Source organism: Antennarius striatus, chromosome 8 (genome assembly GCF_040054535.1).
Source record: "Antennarius striatus isolate MH-2024 chromosome 8, ASM4005453v1, whole genome shotgun sequence".
Classification (NCBI taxonomy): domain Eukaryota; kingdom Metazoa; phylum Chordata; class Actinopteri; order Lophiiformes; family Antennariidae; genus Antennarius; species Antennarius striatus.
This window is the reverse complement of record NC_090783.1, coordinates 10,250,001-10,272,426: the sequence shown is the minus strand read 5'-3', so window position 1 is coordinate 10,272,426 and position 22,426 is coordinate 10,250,001. Positions and strand designations below refer to the sequence as shown.

At 44.6% G+C, this 22,426-nt stretch overlaps 2 protein-coding genes across 3 annotated transcripts; both read right to left on the bottom strand.

Annotated features, from left to right (window-relative positions):
• Positions 1-12: 12 nt before the first annotated feature.
• ogal (O-GlcNAcase like) lies at positions 13-6,552 on the bottom strand. The gene is made up of 17 exons (XM_068320951.1): positions 6,244-6,552; positions 5,987-6,038; positions 5,727-5,824; positions 4,415-4,545; positions 4,026-4,197; positions 3,821-3,919; positions 3,605-3,744; positions 3,384-3,528; positions 2,730-2,828; positions 2,406-2,650; positions 2,153-2,327; positions 1,605-1,690; positions 1,228-1,320; positions 1,065-1,153; positions 871-991; positions 664-793; positions 13-491 (listed from the first exon to the last, which is right to left on the bottom strand). The coding sequence occupies exons 1-17, from the start codon at positions 6,281-6,283 to the stop codon at positions 358-360; spliced, it is 2,049 nt and encodes a 682-aa protein (XP_068177052.1). The 5' UTR covers positions 6,284-6,552; the 3' UTR covers positions 13-357.
• Positions 6,553-7,157: 605 nt separating this feature from the next.
• LOC137599800 (serine/arginine repetitive matrix protein 2-like) lies at positions 7,158-12,791 on the bottom strand. Of its 2 annotated transcripts, none has more exons than XM_068320950.1 (11): positions 12,568-12,791; positions 11,705-11,797; positions 11,451-11,606; positions 9,841-11,314; positions 9,665-9,718; positions 8,885-9,590; positions 8,619-8,717; positions 8,482-8,542; positions 8,267-8,388; positions 8,016-8,167; positions 7,158-7,850 (listed from the first exon to the last, which is right to left on the bottom strand). In XM_068320950.1, the coding sequence occupies exons 1-11, from the start codon at positions 12,661-12,663 to the stop codon at positions 7,750-7,752; spliced, it is 3,114 nt and encodes a 1,037-aa protein (XP_068177051.1). In that variant the 5' UTR covers positions 12,664-12,791; the 3' UTR covers positions 7,158-7,749. The 2 variants fall into 2 exon arrangements, with proteins under 2 accessions (XP_068177051.1, XP_068177050.1); XM_068320949.1 differs by having other exon boundaries at positions 8,619-8,801; positions 12,568-12,790.
• Positions 12,792-22,426: the final 9,635 nt, after the last annotated feature.

The window sequence follows — 22,426 nt, the reverse complement described above, 5'->3', positions numbered from 1 at the left end:
TGACAAATAAACACTCTTGTTCTGATGCCTTGGGTTTAATGTGTCTTCCATCAACAGTGAATTTATCAGTGATTTAATGTCAACATTGTCATACTAGGTCAACATAATTTCATCATTTTGGTGTCAATAAAAAAGCATTCACTAATCTTACAAGCTTCACTGAGCCTCACCTCCACTGGAATCCTGCAAACGGACGCTAACAAATATCTGCAGCTGCTAAATTATGTAAATCATGCTTTTAGTGAATTCCAAATGAAAAGTCACAATTTGGCAAATTTCTAAAGTTATGAACTATTCACACAACAGCGGTATCACTGACGAGATTTCAAACCTGAGCAAAACCATGAGACTTCATCTTTACAGTCTTGTTCCCATGGCAATAACCTCTGGAGGTAGACCGGCCATCTTTATGGGCTTGAAGGAGACGTTTGTGTAAAAGTTGAGCATCCTCTGGTCGCTCCGCCTCACCTCACAGAACACTCCTTTGGAGCCTTGAGTATGTTGGGGTAAAAACACATGATCACACTGATGGAGGGGCTAGCAGGGACAGAACAGGTGTGACAGTGCTGAAGAGCTCCATCAAACCTCAATGTGTGAACACTTCCTGGTCATTTCAGTGAGGGGCATCAAACAGACACGTCATCACATGAGGCCTAAACCTACCGTTATTCCTGACGGAGGATAATAGATGACCAATCGTACGCTTTGCCGGAGAGGAATCGGTCACGTGGGGCAGGACTTGCATGGTAACCAAGGAGGGAAAGTCCTCAAACATTGGATCACTTACTGCCCTCTAGAGTCAAGAGACGGAAGAACATGCTGGTAGTGAATCTCACCTATTTGAACTGATCAGGCATGACGTTTGCTCACCTGAATCTTGGCTGCGGCTTGTTTAGCATCTATGAGTGCCAGAGCGTATCCACACACCCCGACCCCATCCTCAATGACAAGAGCGCAATGAGGCGAAGGAGGGAGTTCACCTGCAGACAGGCTGCAGGGAGACAGAAGGAAATGAATTCAAGCGTGAGAACCTAAAAACTTCAGAGAGACATTGGACTCCTTACCCATCACAGATAAGTGGAGGCTGCATCATCAGTGGGGTGGAGCCTCCCCCCGAGCACCGCGTTTCCTTCAAAATCCTTTGCACCTGCACCTATGAGAGAAAACAAGGCTTAATATAGCCTTGGCAAAAAGGTTTCACCGCATACGAGGACTTGCCATCCTCACCTTGTCCTCGGGGCAGTATGGCCGGATGCAGTACACCTGCGTCATGGGGGGGTGTCTGAACAGGTCCCTGTTTCCGTGGCAAGGCAGCATTCTCTGCAAGTACAGGTGTTCATATTGAAGACCTACACTGAGATGTATCTCAGTGGTAGAACCCTTCATCTGTATGTCAACTGTACATTGGTCCCAAGCCCGGAAAAATACAGAGCGTTGCAGCAGGAATGGCATCCAGCATAAAAAAACTTTACCAAACAATATGAGTGTTCATCTAAAATAAAAAAGGATGAAAAGCTGTGGCGACCCCCAGCAGGACAAACCGTAAAGAAGTTGTTGGGATTTTTTTATTTTATTGTCGCAAATTTAAGTTTCAAAGGTGTCACCTGGAACTCTCCAGACAGGCCTCCTCTGAAACCCCAAGGTTCTGGTTCATCGTTCATGAGCTGGGCTGACGGTTGACCATGTCCTCCTGTGGAAGCAAACACAGCGTCCTCTTAAGTCCTGTGTGTTTTTGTTCTAAACCACTCCTTCAAGCTCACTGTTGGAGATTTGATACTGAGGCCCAATACCGATTCCTTCTTTGTTTTTTTGGTTTCCACTATGGGGTAGTGTGTCACGATTCTTTTGGGGATGGGGGGGTAGTGAGTAGTGGTCAAGAATCTGATCCACTTTCCACCAGGAAAGAAACCTGCTGCCAAAATGCTGAGGGAGTGAGAGACCTGACTGTTATAGAAGTGTGTGATAATTATCGAAAACAGAAAGGAACTGATCTACATTATATAGAAAGAGTTCAACCACTACCCCTGATTACTCTGCTGAGAGGGTAAGTCAAAAATCTAGGGTCGCTAGGTTAAGGTCAGGAAGAAGAATCGGGATTGGGCCAAAAAGATGTTTAGAGCAGCATGAATTTTTGTTTCTATGCCTTTCTCACCGAGAGTTTTCACGTAGGCTCGGGCCAGACCCACCCCACTCTTGATGTCACAGATGTAGTTGTAGAGGTCGTACAAAATGCTGCGATTGGAGGCGTTGGACAGACGGTTGAACATCTGCACCACCGCCTCGCACATTTCGTCGAACTGCTGCGCTCTGGAACGCCACTCTGCCGTCTAGAATTCAGGATTTAAGCATAAACATACAGGATGGAAAACATTTTGGTCACAATATCCTGCAAAAACACACATCACCTGATCCGTGTTGGCAGCGACGGCTGAGCTGTGGTTCTTCAGCCAGTCCAGCTCCTGCAGCATGGTTCTGGCAGTCAGCCCGTGTTCATACGGCAGGTAAAAGAGGTCCGACAGCAGCTTCAGGTCATACAGGGTCAGGGGCTCCGCTGTGTACAACGGGTTCTCCTCAGGTCCGGGAACGTAGGCACTCTCGCCCACGTCTGTCTGCATGGGCTCCTCATCGGATGAGTCCTTCTTGAGACGAGCTGGAGGAAGATGGAAAAAAGACAGATAAAAACGATGCACCTCATCTTCAAACTGTTTTTCTGTGTCGTGACTTTCTACCTCCAGGTCCATCGGTACTCTGAAACTCCTGCAGCCAGTCAATGAGGGCCAGGGTCAGAGCTTTCTGGGGCCTGTAGCAGGGGTCCTGCCCCTCATCACCTGTGATGGAAGTCAGAGAAACACACAATATACTCGAAACAAGACCATGATGCGCAGATACAGAACTGCATATTAAAGCTGGGACATATTTATACCCACAGTACAACTTTGAGATATGAATTTAATTATTTTCGTGACTGAACCTGTAAGTCAAAAATTTCCCCGTTTAAAATAACTGAAAACACTTTAATCCGTTCCAGCCTTGTTAAAAAATCCCCAAATCCCATAAATTATAAAAACAGCAAGCTATTTTTATCAATTAACAGACATGTTGACTTTACCTGTGTAAAATTAATTATATATAAGTTACTTAAACAATAAATAAAGAGAAAGTGAAAAGAAACGCAAAAGTCAGGAGAACATAGGAGCTACGTCTTTACTCCACCGACGAGAATGAGACCCGGTCTCACTGATGTTGTAGTCATCGTGACGGCTTGTATCTCAGGTAACTTGTATGTCGAGGTACAACTGTATTTATTATCTGAAAATGGAACCCGGCATCAAACATCTACAGTCAAGCATCACAAACATAATAAAAGCAAACCAGACACTCACCCATTTCTGCATCCGTCTGCCCTCCATCAGGGGAGTACTTACACCAGGTTGCCAAGGTGTGGATGGCCACAAAGTTTGGGTAGAACTCACAGTTGGGGTTGGTGAGCACTCCTCTAAGTTTGGGGATCAGCTCAGTGGGTCGGTCCTGATAGAAGATGTTAAGTTCCTTAATTCAGGAGCAATGTGCAGACAGACACGTAAATATAGTGCCCTCTTTTAACCTTGTACGGTCCAAGGAAAAGCCTCTGGGGGTCGTAGTCGTTGGCGTGGATGTTGTCCCAGATGACCGGTGCCCTCTTCAGGACCGTGGACACCTCTTCTATGGATTCCACAGAGATTTTGTGGGAAACCACTTTGGGACCTAAGGGAGGAATAAAATGCTTTAAGAAATGGACATTATAGCTGCGTCAGGGGAGTTAAAACACGTCCAGTCTTACCGGTCCACAGTATATCTATCCCAGGCAGCAGCTCCTCTCCCACAATGTGCAAATAAGAGGACTGGGACACACTGGGAGTGCAGAACGCATCACAATAATCTGAAGTTAAAGGTGCAGTACAAATGTGAATGATGGAAACCAAAGACAGAATATGTAAAACACATCTTAACATGTTGCATCAGAGCATAAATGAAGGAAACGTCACCTGTTGGGCAGAAGAGGAAGGTCTCTGGTTCTCCCAGGTGTTGGTACACTGAGTTCGTGATGGCCACCTGAGCGTGGGCGAAGGAGCTGAAGGCCTGCTTATCAGCCGGACACATCTCAGTCTCGATGTCGTCAAACAGCAAAGAGAAGGACCTGCATCCGAAGCTCTTCACCTGACGACGAGGACAGCTTCACGTTAACCTTAGATCATTTAAAACATTAGCAGCTCCGCCATCCACTGCCTGTAGACGCAGTAGTTAAGAACAGTTTACTGCTGCAAGACTCATAGAAATGCATCCAAAATGAACCCTCTGGGCCATAAACAAACGTCACGCTAACGTTTAATTATCTCTCCTACTCCAAACTGCAACTCTGCGTACAAAGTCCCACCTGATCCAACTTCCTCTTCAGTGCTGTGACCTCTCTGGGGTTGGAAAAGGTGACGTCCAAGCCGGGAGAGATAGCGTAGATGAACTCCACATCGTGCTGTTGAGCGACTGATATCAACGCGATGAGTTGTTCTGGGAACAGAATAAAGTAGGAGGTAAATCGTTTAAGAAAGACGTGTCCTCAGCAGATGTTTGGAAGTAAATGAAACGAGCCCCAGTTGCCTTGACAAGACATTTTCAAATGGCATCATGATAAATTAAATCCAGCCACTTTGTTCACACTGCAACTCATGCAAATGAACAGTTTCAACAAGCTATCACCACCCGTCACAGCTGGAGCTGTTATTTAATTAGAGACGAGGTAGTAAGTAAAAGGTCAGACTTTAAATCAACACTTTAGATCTTTATGTAATAAAATACATCCAATTAAAAAAAGTCTCTGAGGAGATAACGATGACTCATGACGGGACTTTGGTTTAATGCTGATACGAAATGAGAACTAATGACGGTCTGAAAGGTTCAAATCCCTCGAGTCGTTGATGTTTTATCTATTTATTTGCTTCAGTTTGTGGGCACACCCGTGTATCTTTATTGACGGTTTGAACAAAGGTACGATTCAGAATATGTGCAGCTGAACGTCCTAAAAAATTAGCAACTGAAACATATGAGACATCAGGGTTATTCTAATTTTAGAACTCTGAATGAAAAGTTATCTGCATTTGTTACATCCTGCGAAGCGGTGATGTAATTACATCCCTCTTCAAAGTGGTGATATATTGCAATTGTCAGTGTTCGTGTGTTTGTCCATCTGTTTGTCCACCAAATATCTTCACAACTGTTACAGATAGAAAGATGAAACAAAAAGCACCTTATTCCGGCAGCAAAGGGGATGAAAATAAAGTGATGATCTTAACCTTGAGTAAACTAGGTAAAGGTCAAATTTCAACTTTTGTACACTCAGGAACCAGATAAGATAGAAAGACGAGGGAGAAGGCCAGTGTAAGACCATAGATCAAAGTTAGTGCTTTGATCTATGAAAGTTGGTCAGGGTAAAATTTTGAATTCAGGGGTGTCACAGGATGTTGCAGTCTATGACTGCCTTGGTTCTAGTTGGCTAACTGCAACCTTATTTAAGCCAAGTGCTGCAAGAAAATGAAAATATTCAGTATAACAATCTAGTGTGCTTGCAGGAACTTTCGTGATAAACACCTGTTCTCGAACCGTCACCCGGATAAAAGAATCTACACCAAGACACTGGTAAAATTTAAGAATTTGTTCAAAAAAGGAGGAAGATGAGCCGACAACGGACTCACCTGCTTCCACTGCAGTGTACAGGTCCCTCCAGTACATCCTGTGTTTGTAGTCATCCTTGGGGGCATACAGGTATGTGTTCAAGCCCCATTTCTGTTGTCTGTGACACCAGCCATGAATGGGCACCATGTAAAACAGACATATTTGAGTGGATCACACAACCAATAAGAAGTAAATGGGATCTCAGGAGCGGAAGTGTTTTAACCTTTTATTTGGCCCTAGCTCGTAATAACAGCTGTGCGTAAAGTGTAAATCTACGCACCTTTTAAAAAGCTCCGTTCTTTGCTCCATGGTCCACGGCCGTCCATAAAAACCTGGGTCACACAAAAAACCCACAATTTGTGATCGATTTTGACACGTTTACCTTCTTGGAGGACAATCACAGATCATAAACGTGAAGTTAAAGCGGTCAGCCTGCAGACATGACGTCCCCGCCAGGGTTGGATCGCCACGGAACCTGCATCCGTCCCGGTCTGGACACCGGGTCCGGGTTCAGGGACCTGGTCCCGGTCTGCTCACCCTCCACGACTCCACTGATGAACCGTCTCGGTGTCGACATGCTTCCGTTTCTGCGACTGGAAGTTTTTGTTTACGATCGGTCAGGATGTTACTCAGGAAGACGCACCGACCAGAACAGACAGCTCTGAACGAGTTCCACTTTTATTGAGCCGTCTCTTCGCGCATGCGCAAAGCGGTCAGAAGCACGCCTGCTAAACATGATGCTAATATTTAGCTTCGTCTAGAGTTGTAAACACTCAGCGTTGAAGGAAAGCATCTCGTTTAATGACTGAAGTTCACCTACAGCCAGACGCACGCGTTGACGTGACAGCAGGGTGAACGTCTTAAAGTGACAGTGTTCTACTAAATGTCTTTTAAAGAGACAGTGCTCTACTAAATGTCTTAAAGGGATAGTGTTCCACTAAATGTTTTAAAGGTACAATGTTCTACTAAATGTCTTAAAGTATACTGTCAAAATATAAGGAATAAAAAGACAAAAAATAAAGCATGGACAATTCATGATGTTCCACCCTAATGAACAATTGGACCCAGGCCCAGATCTAATTAAATCCCACTTCAAAGCGGTGATGTATTGTAATTGTCAGTATTGCCGTTCATTTTTCGTTCGTTCGTGCTTTCAAGTTTAACATTAGAGCAGTGATGTTTCTTATTCTCAGTACAATTCTGATTACTCAGCCACACTTTACATTTTCGCTTATTTTACCTATTACTTTAAATTACCTCCACAGACAAACTGATGTGGTCTTGTACAATGACATGCACATTTATGAAGCACTTACCATGGTAAATATGATGCACTGAGTCTTCCTGCATGATGAGCGTTCTCCCTGATTCTTCTGATGCTTATAGTTGTATACTTTTAAGAGTCAGAATACTAATTTAAATGAAACTATGCTGACACTTCTTCAGGCAATTCAACAAACATTTTTTATTTTTAAGTGCAAATATCAGTGATATGGAATGCAAAACTGCGTAGTGTTTAACAAATAGATATCATAAAATCATCAGCGCTCTACTGTATATTTATGTACATATTAGCTGTACACACAACAAAGTCAATGCATATTAAGAAAACATGCCGAAACTAACAGAAGATGTTGTTATGTAAGCACAAGCATAAAACTCAGATGAAAAAAGTAGCTCAGTCCACTGGGTCCTGGGCTGGTGACCAGAGGGTAGGCAGTTCAAAAAGTTTGGAGTGTGAACTAGCAGTGGAGAGGTGCCAGTTCACCTCCTGAGCACTGCAGGGGTGCCATTGAGCAAGACACTGTCCCCTACAACCTGCTATGGGGGCACACCATGAAGGAGCTGGCCGTCGTTTTACCTCCCACTATAATATCTGCATGCATGTGTGTGTGTGTGTGTGTGTGTGTGTCAGGTCCTGTACACACACACACACACATACATGCGAGTGAATTATATATATGTAGACTGTGAGTGGAAAAACTAATTTCCCCAAAGGAATTATTAAGAGTACATTTCTTCTTCATTTCTTTCATTGCCCTGCTACCTCTTCAGTCCTCTCTGGGCCTGTTTCAGCAGCTGATCGAAGTCCAGTTCCTCAAATTTGCTCTTGGCAGGAGAGGGGTCTGCATCTCTGGTGGCGTCTGAGGAGGGAGACATTTAATGTTACATTATGGATTCAAGTATTATTGTTCCTACTATGCAGTATGACTGGGGATGCTAGAGAAATGCATTAAACAGTTCCATCTGAACCATGTCAAACATGTGACTTCACCACTGCAATGTACTGTTTGTGGCGTGAGTCTCACCGAGGTCAGTGTAGTCTGAATAACAGAACTGTCTCCTTCCACCGAAGCACAAGTCAAACGGCAGCTCATCAGGTCTCCGCAGTTTACTGCCTTTACTGATGGCGGCAAAAGCATCTTTCATGTTGGAGAATGTGACAAAGCCATAGTGGTGACTGTGGAAACAAAAGACAACGCTTTTCAATTTTTTAGAAATACATTATAATTGTAGAAAAAGTTTTTTTTTAAAAGCCATTGAAACCAAGCACACCTACCCAATTTCTCTGAAGTGAAGTGACACACATTCAACTTCTCCGAACTGAGAGAACCGTTCCCTCAGGTCGTTGTGGGTCATCGAGCCACAGATTCGGCCAACGTAGACCACTCTCCGCTCCTCCTGCGGGAGGGTGGATTTAAGCTCATGAATCAACCAAAAAAAATGAAACAGAAATCACAAACACCAGTGACGTGTTTGGAATCTTTTACTCACTATGGCTTTAAGTTTCCGTATCCTGACCTCACGCTCGCTCCTGAGCCACCTGGATCCTCTCCTGATTTAGACACGAGGACTTAAGAAAGGAAAATCTTCCTTTTATGTTTTTTTATCACAACTCGTTCCCAACTGACCTGTAAACCTCCTTCCAGCGCCTGCCGTGAAGCCCCCGAGCGGGCGATGGTGATCTGGATCGGGACCTAGACCGGGACCAGGATCTTGAGTAAGACCACCTGCAGTCGGGAGGTGGGGAGTGGGAAACGGAGTGTGAGGGGGTTGATGAGCAAGAATTGCTCTCCGAACGCTTGTGATGGCGCCTGTGAGACGAATCGAGAGCAACAATATAACCAATAGAAGAAACAAAGACGAACTGTGAACGTTGATGGAAGGCGAGGATTACTTTTGTCTCTTTGGAGACCGGGATGGAGAGCTGGATGGGGAAGACGATGAAGAGCTGGAGTCAGAGGAAGGAGCTCTTCTCCGATACCTGCTTCTCTCCCGTCCTCGGACCAGAGAACTGGGTGGAGGTGTATGGCAGTGGCTTGAGGAGGTGCTCTCCGAGGGAGGCAGGACTCCGCCGGTAGATGGGGTCGACCGCTCCTCAGAAAGACCTCGTATGTCAGACTTTGCAGAGTTATGAACAGCTGAGATGACTGTGGTATTACATTCATCGGTGGGGATCTCTTGCTTGGATGTGGTCGCATCTGCAGTCTCCTCCAGGTCATCAGAGCTTCCATTGGTATCCTTGAGTTTAGCAGCTCTGCTCTGATGAGCTGTGTTTGTCGGTGGACCGTCCACACGTCCACAGTAATCGTGATCAGACAATATAGACGAGAACATGTGTAGAGCGGTGAGAGCTGCCGGGAACTCTGAGAGATCTAAGTGCGTCTTCCTGGACCGTAGGGGTCGTGGGTCGATAAGCTGAATGGACTTAGATGGAGGATTTTTGTGTCTCGCCAGCATAACGTCCTGAGTTTTGATAACAATTTCAGAGCCAAAGGGTTCTGGGATGTCTATGCAATCTGATATCAGTGAATGACTGAGGGTTTTAGGAGAGCTTGAAGATTCAAGCGTTTCTGCATGAGGATCCAGCCTGTTGTTTTTAGCTGGAATAGGAAGAACACAACGTTACACAAACTAGACGTGAATAAAGATTGTGTATTATAATCTGGTTGCTCACCTTGTGTTTCCTCAAACTGCTCCAATAGGCTGGTCAGATCAGGAGCTTCAATACCTACCAGAGAACAGCAAACAGACACAATATGATTACTTTGAAGGTATTTCAAACACAGTTAAATAATGGTGGCTTTAGTTCCCTCACTGAGTCAGATTAGATGGTTGTGTTTCCAAACTTACCCGTGTCAGCTGTAATGCAATCAAACAGAGCAGTGGGCTGTCGTTCCTTCTTTACTGGTGTGGGAGCTTCTAACCAACATGGTGACCGAGGAGTATTTTCTTCTGGCTTTGTTTCTTTTGTTGGAATCAGAATGTTTTTATGAGGCTGGCGGTCCTGAAATGAGGTCTTGCTGTCCTGGTTCACTCGTAACACTTTGGGCTCTGGCCAAAACGAGGTTGACTGTTGAGATCTATTTTGGATTTCTTGAAAGTGCCTGGTGTCGTCAAAGTCGGAATATCCATTGGGGAGCTTCACTTTGGACACTGATGCCAAGTGCTCAGTATGCGCTGATGTTTCACTAACTGATAGCGGGACCAGGACCGGATTTGGGGGATCACTACTGAGCAGTTTGGGTTTCTTTGGCAGATTAGCTGCGATGCCTACCAGCTGATTATCAAGTGAGGTGATTTTGGACTCTTTTATTTTGTGCATGAATTCATTACTACCAGGAGGAGCAGATGTTCTGGTCTTTGAAGGGTGAGGTCCAGGGAGCGCAGAGACGCAATTAATCTCGGAACCAGATGTTTTAGATCTATGCGGTTGATCAGCACCATTTCTCCAGCCATCTGAGTAAAGGTGTGTGGACTTTGATTCGCAGATGTTTGGTCTTTCGCCTTGTAAGCAGAAGATGGGGGCAAGCCCTTTGAGGGGCTCAGACACCGATGGCCATTTCGTGGTGTAGTTACCCTGTTTCTCCACCAGGGGCGGCCTGTTTTGGCACAGTTGTCTGTACTGCTGTAGGCTGAGTGCCTTGGTCTTCGTCTCACCCTTTGGTGGCAAAACCTCAGCTCGGTTGCCGTTAGTCTCTGAGGACAGTCCCAAAGAGTCTGCTGGAGCTTTTTTGGTGTTCGGTGGAACGGACACAGCTTCACCGGTGGGTCCACTTGTCAGGTTTTTCTCACTTGATCCCCATTCCACCGATGCGTCATAGGAAGCCACTTGAACGGAACCAAAGCTCACCCTCTTCTTCTCGATGGATGGACTTCTGGATGACTTTCCACTCAACAGGACGCTCTTCAACAGTTTGCCGTTATCACTCTCAACATCGGCCCGGTCTACCTTCTTTGACGCTTTCACAGTTCCCTCGTCATCAGACACAACATTTATCTCCTCGTCAAGCTCCTCATTAGGTCTCTCGTACTTCCACACCTCTTCCTGTGAGAAAAATGTGGGATTCTTACTTGGTTTATCCCCCTCCTCTTCCACACGCAGCCTTAAACAGTAAGGGTGCATGATTTTCACCAGGTTGGCGAGAGAAGTGGAGGTGAAAACCTCCACTTCAGCCTCTGTTTTCTTATTTCTTGACTGAAACAACATTTTCTTGTGTGGACGGCTGCTTAGTCTCCCATACTCTTTTACTCCATCCATTTTTATTGTGAATTTTGCATTTGGTGATTTGATTCTTGGCCGTAGTCTTTCAGCAAGAGATGGTTCCTAATAAAAAGAGACAAAGGCAAAAACTTGATCTGCATTCAGTTTGCTTTGTCGAAGCGTGTCCTCTTAGCTATCTGGATTCAAACAAGAAGTCATCATGGAACAATGCTACCCCTAAACATTTGCTATCACTCACCACTGAGTTGTTCCTGCTCTCCGGGTGGGTGAGGGGTTTTGCGTCTGGCAGAGTGTCAAACGGAGACAGAGCCCCATCTTCAACCCCTACGCTGTCCAGCATGTCGGTCAGCGCTGACAGCAGAGTCACGCTGTCTTCCTCCACGCCACACTTGTCCTGAAAAATCCACACTTATCTGTGAACTAAACTCATATTCTACCAACGTCCTCACCTTCCCCTTGAGATGATGTTCAGAGAGGTTTAGTTTGTGTTACCTCTGATGCAAGACCGGAGTCTTCAAAAATGGCCAGGATTGACTGGTCCATGTGGGACTGGGTATCTTCCTCACCACACCTACTCAGAACCGACTGTGGAGACACAAACTCACAATTACTACATATTAATTTTATGTTTTGCGAATATACCCCCCTGTGAAACCAGGAAAACGTCATCCTTAGCTTTTCAACAATATTCTGGTTAAAGATAAACCTTTATTTGTCCGAAAAGTGGGGAAATTTGCACGACTGCGGCAGCAAAGAGGGGGTTAAAACATACATACTGCAGTCAAACATCCATACATACAGATATACATATTAAGTTACACTTTACAGCCACCAATGTACATAATCAATTTACGACCAACAACCAACACTGGTCATCCAGTGAAATAATCCAGTAAAATAATTAATATTATGGATCAACACATCTGGTCGATTGGCTCCAGATAAGAATTCGTTCTGAGACATGTCGTTGAGAAACTCCAACTGAAGGGGACCGATCAGTGCGCAGGGCAGTTCAAGGGTCCAGCCCTATCTGAACATCGTGTCCTGAACAGGAAGTGATCCGCCTCGGGATTCGAGTGCCAACATTTGATGGCAGACATGTGAGATGAGGAGGTCGAGATATCAACCAACATGTCATTAGGGTTCTTCTACAGCCCCACAGAGCATATAGTCCCCGCTGCCCATGTAAATCCACTTCCTGGTCTCCACGCGTTTCGTCCTGCTACCGGATCCACGCACGTGTCGCCTTCCCTAGATGTGGCCGCGCGCCGGTAAACCAATTCCGATCAAATCATCGAACCGACTGGTTCACAGGCGTTCAACCGTCAACCCGGGTAGAACCAGCAAATCGGTACCTCAGCAGGAACGCTGTCCGGGGCAAAGACGCTGCTGCCGGCTTTTAACTTCCAGTCTTCGAGCCTCCACCGCGCCGCCATCTTGCCGTTCCACATGGCCTCTTGGGAGGCCGGACCGAGACACGTGGTCCCCGCGCGGGAACGCGGAAGGCGGGAACACCGATTTGGGATCAGATTGACACCAACGACTCCCCCACAGAAAGTGGAAATGTCCGTAGAAATCAGATCCGAGATCAGGTGTGTGTGTGTGTGTGTGTGTGTGTGTGTGTGTGTGTGTGTGTGTGTGTGTGTGTGTGTGTGTGTGTGTGTGTGTGTGTGTGTGTGTGTGTGTGTGTGTGTGTGTGTGATCACTGGTACATGATATTCCTACATGTTTACAAGCTCAGAATTTAAATACTGTATTTTCACACTTCCACAGGACGTTTAAAGTTACTTAAGCCTGATTAATATGATTGAATATCTAAATAGAAAGCTTAATGTAGCCACAAGAGGACACAAGCCAGTGTCTTATTGTGCCGGTCCAAAGCACGGATAAATACAGAGGGTTGCGTCAGGAAGGGCATGCGGCGTAAAACTTTTGCCAAATCAAACATCCAAATCAAACCTGTGACTTCCATACAGGATTGGTCGAGGCCCGGGTTAACAACGACTGCCATCGGCGCTGTTGACCTAAGTGAAATGAAGGCAAACTACAGGAACAGACTATATGTAGGACATGATCCAAGACTGTCTCCAATATAGCCTCATATTGCATCATTATGAAATTCAATTCCAGCAAAATCTTGTCAGTAATCTGTGTTTAGGTGAAGCATTGTGCTCAGTGTAAATCTTCTCATCTTGAAAATGCTGTGCTTCCAAACCCTTTCATGACTGCAATGTGTGTGGTTGCATTTCTTGGAGGAATAGATATTATAAAATTTATTCAACCTGGTGGTTTCATGTTATTACTATAATATACAGTATATGTGTGTGTTGATATTTTCTTTATGCTCCACAATTCTAAACAAGAAAGTCATTATAGTGAGATGTATATAGGTTTGGAGGTAATTATGATGATGCATAATGTCCAAGAGGCTGCTTGACTGCAAGCGCTTGCGAAAGACTGTTGTATTGGAATTTTTGACTGGATACCCTTCACTTGGTCTTCATGGCGACCCTTTGCTTCACTTCTTCCAACAAATGTGCTGCTCCAAGTTTCTCATATCGCTCTGAGTATAGTGTCTATGACAGACCACAGCTGGTAAATAGTTTCACAGAGCTCTCCAAGTGTTTTAGAAAACACACCTCAAGAAATCCAAATTCAAATGAAGCAATTTTACTACTTATTTTCAGTGGGGGAGATGAACCCCCACTGAATCAGTGCAGCAATTTTATCTCCATTTTGACCACATGGAATAAATCAGTACTTCTATTGTTGTTAACTCATAAAAAGCAGCAATTATATCTGAATTGTGAAATGTCCAAAAACAGAACTACTGTCAGCTCAACAGCAGATGTATGTTGAGTTGTTCTCTTTACAGTTTACAGTAGACTAGTAGACCTTGAAGTAGACTACTGTATTTTCAGACAGCAGCATCAAGTAGAAAAACTGGATCAGCCCTTGCAGTTCTAGTGGTATTTTCTTCTTCCCCAGCTGCACAGTTAAGCCAAGAGACAAGCAATAAAAACAGCTAAACGGAAATGAGTTGCAGATATTAAAGGATATTAATGTCAATGTTGCTTTCAGTGTTGTCAACATACAGTATTCTGGGCTACAAAGGCTGTCTTCATAAATTTCATCAGAATTCTGACTTCCCTGGTGTTTCTGTTTTGATGGATCTTGGAAACAAGTGCTTTGTCCTGTGCACAAGGAAACTGCCATGGGCTCACATTCAAATTGAGGATTATATCAATATTCTGTTTATATGATCGTAGAACAACTGGTTGTGGAACAACGGACCAGCTCTTGACTCTCGCAGGGATCCTAAAGGGGGCTTGGGAGTATGCTCATCCAGTCTACATGTGTTTGTGGACTTGGAGAAGTCGTACGATCGGTTCCCCAGGGATATATGGGTGGCAGGGGCTCAGTGAGAGCAATGTAGTCACAAGAGGACACAAGACAGTGTTTTATTGTGCCAGTCCCAAGCCCGAATAAATACAGAGGGTTGTGTCAGGAAGGGCATCCAGCGTAAAACTTTTGCCAAATCAAACATGCGAATCAAACCTATGACTTCCATACCGGATCGGTCGAGGCCCGGGTTAACAACGACCGCCATCAGTGCTGTTGACCTACAGGGTGCCGGTGGAAATTGGACTACTGTTCGTCGAAGAAAGAGAGGAGGAAAGTGTGATCAAAGGAAGAGAGAGAAGAGGAACGCCAAGAGTATAGGACTGAGAGTACGGACGTTGAATGTTGGGACTATGACAGGAAAAGGTAGAGAGTTGGTTGACATGATGCAGAGAAGGAAGGTAGACATACTGTGTGTCCAGGAGACCAGGTGGAAAGGTAGCAAGGCTAGAAGTTTAGGAGCAGGGTTCAAGTTGTTCTATCATGGTGTAGATGGGAAGAGAAATGGAGTAGGAGTTATCTTGAAGGAGGAGTTTGTTAGGAATGTCCTGGAGGTAAAAAGAATGTCAGATAGAGTGATGAGTCTGAAGCAAGAAATCGAAGGTGTGATGTTCAACGTTGTTAGTGGGTATGCTCCACAGGTAGGATGTGAGGTGGAGGAGAAGGAGAAATTCTGGTTGGACTTCGATGAAGTAATGCAGAGCATACCTAGAAGTGAGAGAGTTGTCATTGGTGCAAAGAAGTGGGACACTGAGAGGACTGAGAAGAGTAGACAGGAGTACAGGGAGATGCAGTGTAAGGTCAAGGTAGAGGTAGCAAAGGCCAAACAAGGGGTTTATGATGACTTGTATGCTAGACTGGATAGTAAGGAGGGAGAGACTGATATATACAGGTTGACTGGGTTGTTCAGCAGGATCTTAGTGAGAGATGCTTGAGGAATCAGGAGAAGTGTGCTGGTGCCCATTTTTAAGAACAAGGGAGATATGCAGAGTTGTGGCAACTACAGAGGAATAAAGCTGATGAGCCATACAATGAAGTTATGGGAAAGAGTAGTGGAAGCTAGACTAAGGGCAGAAGTCAGCATTTGTGAGCAGCAGTATGGTTTCATGCCAAAAAAAGGTACTACAGATGCAGTATTTGCTTTGAGGATGTTGATAGAGAAGTACAGAGAAGGCCAGAGGGAGCTGCATTGTGTTTTTGTAGATCTGGAGAAAGCTTATGACAGGGTGCCCAGAGAGGAACTGTGGTGTTGCATGAGGAAGTCTGGAGTGGCAGAGAAGTATGTTAGAGCGGTGCAGGACATGTATGAGGACTGTAAGACAGTGGTGAGGTGTGCTGTAGGTGTGACAGAGGAGTTAAAGGTGGAGGTGGAACTACATCAGGGATCAGCTCTGAGCCTCTTCTTGTTCGCTATGGTGATGGACAGGCTGACAGACGAGGTTCGACAGGAATCTCCATGGACTATAATGTTTGCAGATGACATTGTGATACACAGTGAGAGCAGGGAGCAGGTGGAGGAGAAGCTAGAGAGGTGGAGGTTTGTCCTGGAAAGGAGAGGAATGAAGGTTAGTCGCAGTAAGACAGAGTACATGTGTGTGAATGAGAGGGACCCAAGTGGAAGAGTGAGGTTACAGGGAGAAGAGATCAAGAAGGTGGAGGATTTTAAGTACTTAGGGTCAACAGTCCAGAGCAATGGAGAATGTGGAAAAGAGGTGAAGAAGCGTGTCCAGGCAGGATGGAACGGGTGGAGAAAAGTGTCAGGTGTGATGTGTGATAGAAGAGTTGCAGCTAAAATGAAAGGAAAGGTGTACAAAACTGTGGTGAGACCAGCGATGTTGTTTGGTCTAGAGACAGTGTCACTGAGTAAAAGACAGGAGACAGAGCTGGAGGTAGCAGAGATGAAGATGTTGAGGTTCTCTTAGGGTGTGACCAGGAAGGATAGGATCAGGAATGAGTACATCAGAGGGACAGCACATGTTAGAGGTTTTGAAGATAAAATCAGAGAGGTCAGACTGAGATGGTTTGGACATGTCCAGAGGAGAGATAGTGAATATATTGGTAGAAGGATGCTGAGTTTTGAACTGCCAGGCAGGAGGCCTAGAGGAAGACCAAAGAGGAGGTTTATGGATGTAATGAGGGAAGACATGAAGGTAGTTGGTGTGAGAGAAGAGGATGCAGAAGACAGGGTTAGATTGAAGCAATTGATTCGCTGTGGCGAAGAGATGGTTTATTCATTCATTTAATCAATTTGTTCATTCATTCATTTGTTCATCTTTACCACTTGCAGTCAGTGATGACCAAAAAAGGAAACTTGTATTGAAACAACCTCCTTCACACTTTCTTTTAAGCATACTTTAATATAAAATCCTCCTGATAACTAACATTAGCATTGTAACAACACTTTACTCATTTAATTTCAAAATAAACTGTCCTGATGAGACCAGTCTTTATCTTTTAGACTATGTTTTTTAAAAAACTATTGTTTTAACAACACACCTTGCTGAGTTATTTTATTTCACTTTTACTTTAGTTTTACTTGAAGTGCTTTGGTTTGGTTCTTCTATTTCTAAGACCTTCTTCTGCACTGTGGATGTAATGTTATAGTTCCTAGTTTTGAAGGGACCTCCTGACTTCAGTTTTAGCACTGAATAAAGTCATACTTAATTTTGATATTTTACTATCATGTCTTCATAAACTCATGATCCTTAGGTAACATATCACCTGACATGAGCCTCACCTGAAATTACTTTTCAGTATTTTATTATCGTGAGATAATACTGTATTAAAATCAGGAAACACAAATGATTGATCTGAAAAAGACTGACTGTCAAATTTCAGTCTCTCTCCAGAAGAGTGGAAATTAGGAAACCTGATGATGGAGCAGGAGCTGGAACATTCTTGTTTGTTTTTGTTTACACCTCAGCCAGAATCTATCATCTCATCATCATCATCATCATCATCATCATCATCATCATCATCATCATCATCATCATCATCATCATTATCATCATCATCATCATCATCCTCATCATCCTCATCATCCTCATAGTCTCAACTTGTGTGGTCTATTTTCTCCACTAGATGGTGATAGTACATATCTTATGAAGTCTGCAGGACTTCCCACGATCAGCTCACCTCAGTAGTGAATGGATTCATTCCCAGTGAATTGTTTGCTACTGATCAGGTATTATTGTACTAATGAAATGGATGCACAAAGTCGGGTTCATCTCCTTCTCCTGTGTGGTCAGGTTATGACTCATCTCCTTGTAGTGGTGGACTTGTTGGGCCTGTTATCTGGTGCATACCAGTGAGGACTTGACCTTTCTGCTGCGTATCACAGCAGAACACAGAGTCACCGGCTGCACCCGGTGGTTGTGAAGGGAAATATTCCACAGACACATTTTTTAACACAGACTGTTGTAATTTGAGCAACAGGACCACCTGGCATGCACTTCGCATATTCATCTTTCCCACAGTGCCCTGCTCTGTGACTTCTGTTTTGTCATACAGAGCATATTCACGCATCAACACTCACGACTTCACCTCATCGCAGATTTTTGGTGGGTAGTCACGTGATACCTTACGATCATTCTAGTGGCTGACGGCATCCGGAAGTGTGCTACATTCTGTGAGTCTCGTAACGCAACACACTATTATGTAGAAACAAAAGTGCTTTAAACAGTCGATAAGAGTGAAGGAAAAGGTAATACAGGTGGTTTAATATCAGTATGGGGAGCGTTCGTAAACGTTTCTCCTTCTTTTCCTTTCGGCTTTTCCTTTCAGGGGTCGCCACAGCGAATATACTGCCTCCATCTAACCCTGTCTTCTGCATCCTCTTCTCTCACACCAACTACCTTCATGTCCTCTTTCACTACATCCATAAACCTCCTCTTTGGTCTTCCTCTAGGCCTCCTGCCTGGCAGTTCAAAACTCAGCATCCTTCTACCAATATATTCACTATCTCTCCTCTGGACATGTCCAAACCATCTCAGTCTGGCCTCTCTGACTTTGTCTCCAAAACCTCTAACATGTGCTGTCCCTCTGATGTACTCATTCCTGATCCTGTCCTTCCTGGTCACACCCAGAGAGAACCTCAGCATCTTCATCTCCGCTACCTCCAGCTCTGCCTCCTGTCTTTTCCTCAATGACACTGTCTCTAGACCAAACAACATCGCTGGTCTCACCACAGTTTTGTACACCTTTCCTTTCATTTTAGCTGAAACTCTTCTATCAGACATCACACCTGACACTTTTCTCCACCCGTTCCATCCTGCCTGTACACATTTCTTCACCTCTTTTCCACACTCTCCATTGCTCTGGACTGTTGACACTAAGTACTTAAAATCCTCCACCTTCTTGATCTCTTCTCCCTGTAACCTCGCTCTTCCACTTTGGTCCCTCTCATTCACACACATGTACTCTGTCTTACTGTGGCTAACCTTCATTCCTTTCTTTCCAGGACAAACCTCCACCTCTCTACCTTCTTCTCCAACAGTTCCCTGCTCTCACTACAAATCACAATGTCATCTGCAAACATCATAGTCCATGGAGATTCCTGTCTAACGTCGTCTGTCAAACTACCCATCACCATAGCGAACAACATGGGGATCAGAGCTGATCTGTGATGCAGTCCCACCTCCACCTTGAATGCATCTGTCACACCTGCAGCACACCTCACCACTGTCTTACAGTCCTCATACATGTCCTGCACTTCTCTAACATACTTATCTGCCACTCCAGACTTCCTCATACAATACCACAGTTCCTCTCTGGGCACGCTGTCATAAGCTTTCTCGAGATCTACAAAAAACACATTGCAGCTCCCTCTGGCCTTTTCTGTACTTCTCTATCCACATCCTGAAAGCAAATACTGAATCTGTAGTACTCTTTTTTTGACATGAAACCATACTGCTGCTCACAAATACTCAGTTCTGCCCTTAGTGTAGCTCAGTGGTTCTTAACCTGGGTTCGATCGAACCCCAGGGGTTGGGTGAGTCGGTCTCAGGGGTTCAGCAGAGATGGAGGTCAAGACAAAACACCCGACACAACGTGTCGGGTGTTTTTGCTGAACATTCGTGATGATATGATTGCTGAACATTCGTGATGATATGCCCCCCTTAGCCATCATTGGCTGCAGGTGATCACGCTACATTGATTAGCCTACCTGTGCTACAGGGGATTTTGCGCACTCAGTAGTCGATTTATGCCTGTCATGATGGTACGTCATCTGATTGCTTTCTTAAAATTTTAATTCATAGTAACTATGTTGAGCAAAAAAAGAAAGCGGTAGGACAAATATGTGCAACGTGAATTTACATGTATTGTATAACGGAACGTGATGGGAGTCAGCATTCTGTGTGATTTACAATGTCAAGTTGAGCAACCCTAGTCTCTCACTGGCAAAAATAAAGGAACACTTCCTTAAGCTGCATGGAAAACAAAAGAAACAGACTTTGTTGTGAAAATGATATAAGAGTAACACTCTTATATCAGCCAAGGTGAAGCCTCGCATATCTGAACTTGTCTCTCAATAACGAACAGCAGAAGTCACACTGATTTGTAGGTAGGTAATTTCATGTGAGTTCATGCACAGTCTTGGTTTTGTTCTTTGAAAAAGGTGACATTAATGCACAATTCATTAAATGCACCAAAACATATACGTATGTCTTAAATTTTAAAAGAATTTTATTTTTACTCAAGAAGGGTTCGGTGAGTGACCATATGAAACCGGCAGGGTTTGGTATCTCCAACAAGGTTAAGAACCACTGTTCTAGCTTCAACTACCCCCAACGGTCCTACAAGACTAAACCTTGTCAAAGGTTTTTACAATTAACTGTAAATTGTCCTTATGAATCAGGACGTTCTGTTGTGAATCTACTGTCTGCGTTGCAATCGCTACACTTTAGAATAAAGTTCCATGAAGACATCCATGTGTTAATATCCAGGTAGTGATAGCGCCACCTACAGGCAAAAAGAAGTAAGTTGTTATAAGTCCAAGAGTGGCTCTGGAGTCTGGAGCGCACTTTTAAACATGTTTTGTAACCCGAGTAATGGAGGTTTATATTTTTCTGAGTCTGTGCTGTCTTCCGGCTGCTCTACATCAGCGGTCTCCAAACGTTTTCCTTTAAGGGCCACATAACTTTTCCCTTCTCTGATGGGGGCCGGGGTCAGTTTTTAACAGAAAAGCTGTAAACATTAACTGTCCAAATATTAACAAGGCAGTCAGAGACTGCAACATCCTGTGACTTACCTTGACCTACTGTTACAGTACCCTGAAAGTAGTACCGGACTAGTGCAATGACTAGTGCATATGGAGAAGGCTAGTGTGAGTAAGACCATAGATCAAAGCTAGTGCTCTGACCTCCTTTCGTAAATCAAGGCACTAGCTTTGAACTATGGTCTTACTCATACTAGCCTTCTCCCTCGTCTCCCTTCTCGTTCTATCTTATTCCGTTCCTGAGTGTACCAAAGTTGAAATTTGACCTTGACTTAGTTTTCTCAAGGTCAAGGTCATCATCTCATTTTCGTCCCCTTTGCTCCCCGAGTAATGTGCTTTTTGTTTCATCTTTCTATCTTCAACCGTTGCGAAGATATTTGATGGACATACAAACAGATGAATGGAAAGACGAACTAACCGACGAACACATGAACATTGACAATTACAATACATCACTGCTTTGAAGCGGGATGTAATATGTTATGTGATATGGGAGGGTGGCATTGATGTAAATGAGACTGTTGGGAGGGCTTGATCTGGCTCACCGGCCTTAGTTTGTGGACCACTGTTCTACACCTCTGAGTATCATACGACCCCAACATCTGACCCGTCAGCCATGAAAACAGGCTACAGTACTGCTGTTGGGTTGTCACACACAACCCCTCCTGCTCCATGTTTCACTACTCTTAAAGCCACTCCTGTCTGAGTCGGGGCCAATGCGTCCTTCGTCTCCGGCGGGCCTGAGTTCCATCAGTGCACAGATTCTTGTGTAAATGGAGGCTGTACGTATGTAGAGGAAGGCCAAGTTTTGTCTAAGTGGGTCACTTTAGTGCAGCTTCCAGCCTCGAGCCTTGTCAGTACATGACCACACTGAGACACACACATGTCAACCACCCTCCTCTTTTTGGTTGGAAATCAAAGCTAATCTCTCCTGCCCATTCCTACCTCCCACGGAGGTTTTTATGTCTGAATTTTAAAAGATGACATCCATGAGCTAAAAGCAGCCGGCTTACGCTCACCTGCCTCCCTCACATTTGCTGCTGTGTGTGTGTGTGTTTCTATACAACTTCCAGTCAACTCAGCTGCTCAGCCATCCGATCATTCGCACTCATGTGTCAGTGTACTCTATGACCTTTCAGACATTGTGTAATGCCAGGAGTAGTGTGTTATAAAAAGGCAAAATATGACACCTTCTCTACAGGGGAAAGCGTGACACACAGACGTCACCCTGTCATTTTTTTCTGCGGCCTTCATAGCCGACAGTGGAGGAATGCCCACCCCCGTGGTGCGGAAAACAGCTGTTCTTAAGAGATGAAGACCTGAAGGAGACGAAGAGGAGGAGGAAGGGAATGTAGAAGCAGGTGAAACAGAAAGGTGGGTAATACATAAAACCAGAGTGTGCAGAGAGGTGAAAGAGAGAGTGGAGAAAGCATCAGGACATCCAAATGGAGGAGACCACCTTAGGTGACAGGCGTCGAGGTAGTGCACACACACAAACACACACAGAATGTCAGCGTGGTAACACAAACCTGCATCAATAATGTAGCTGAGAGAAATAGGATGCAGATTCTGCCTTACATAAGAGTTTACAGAGG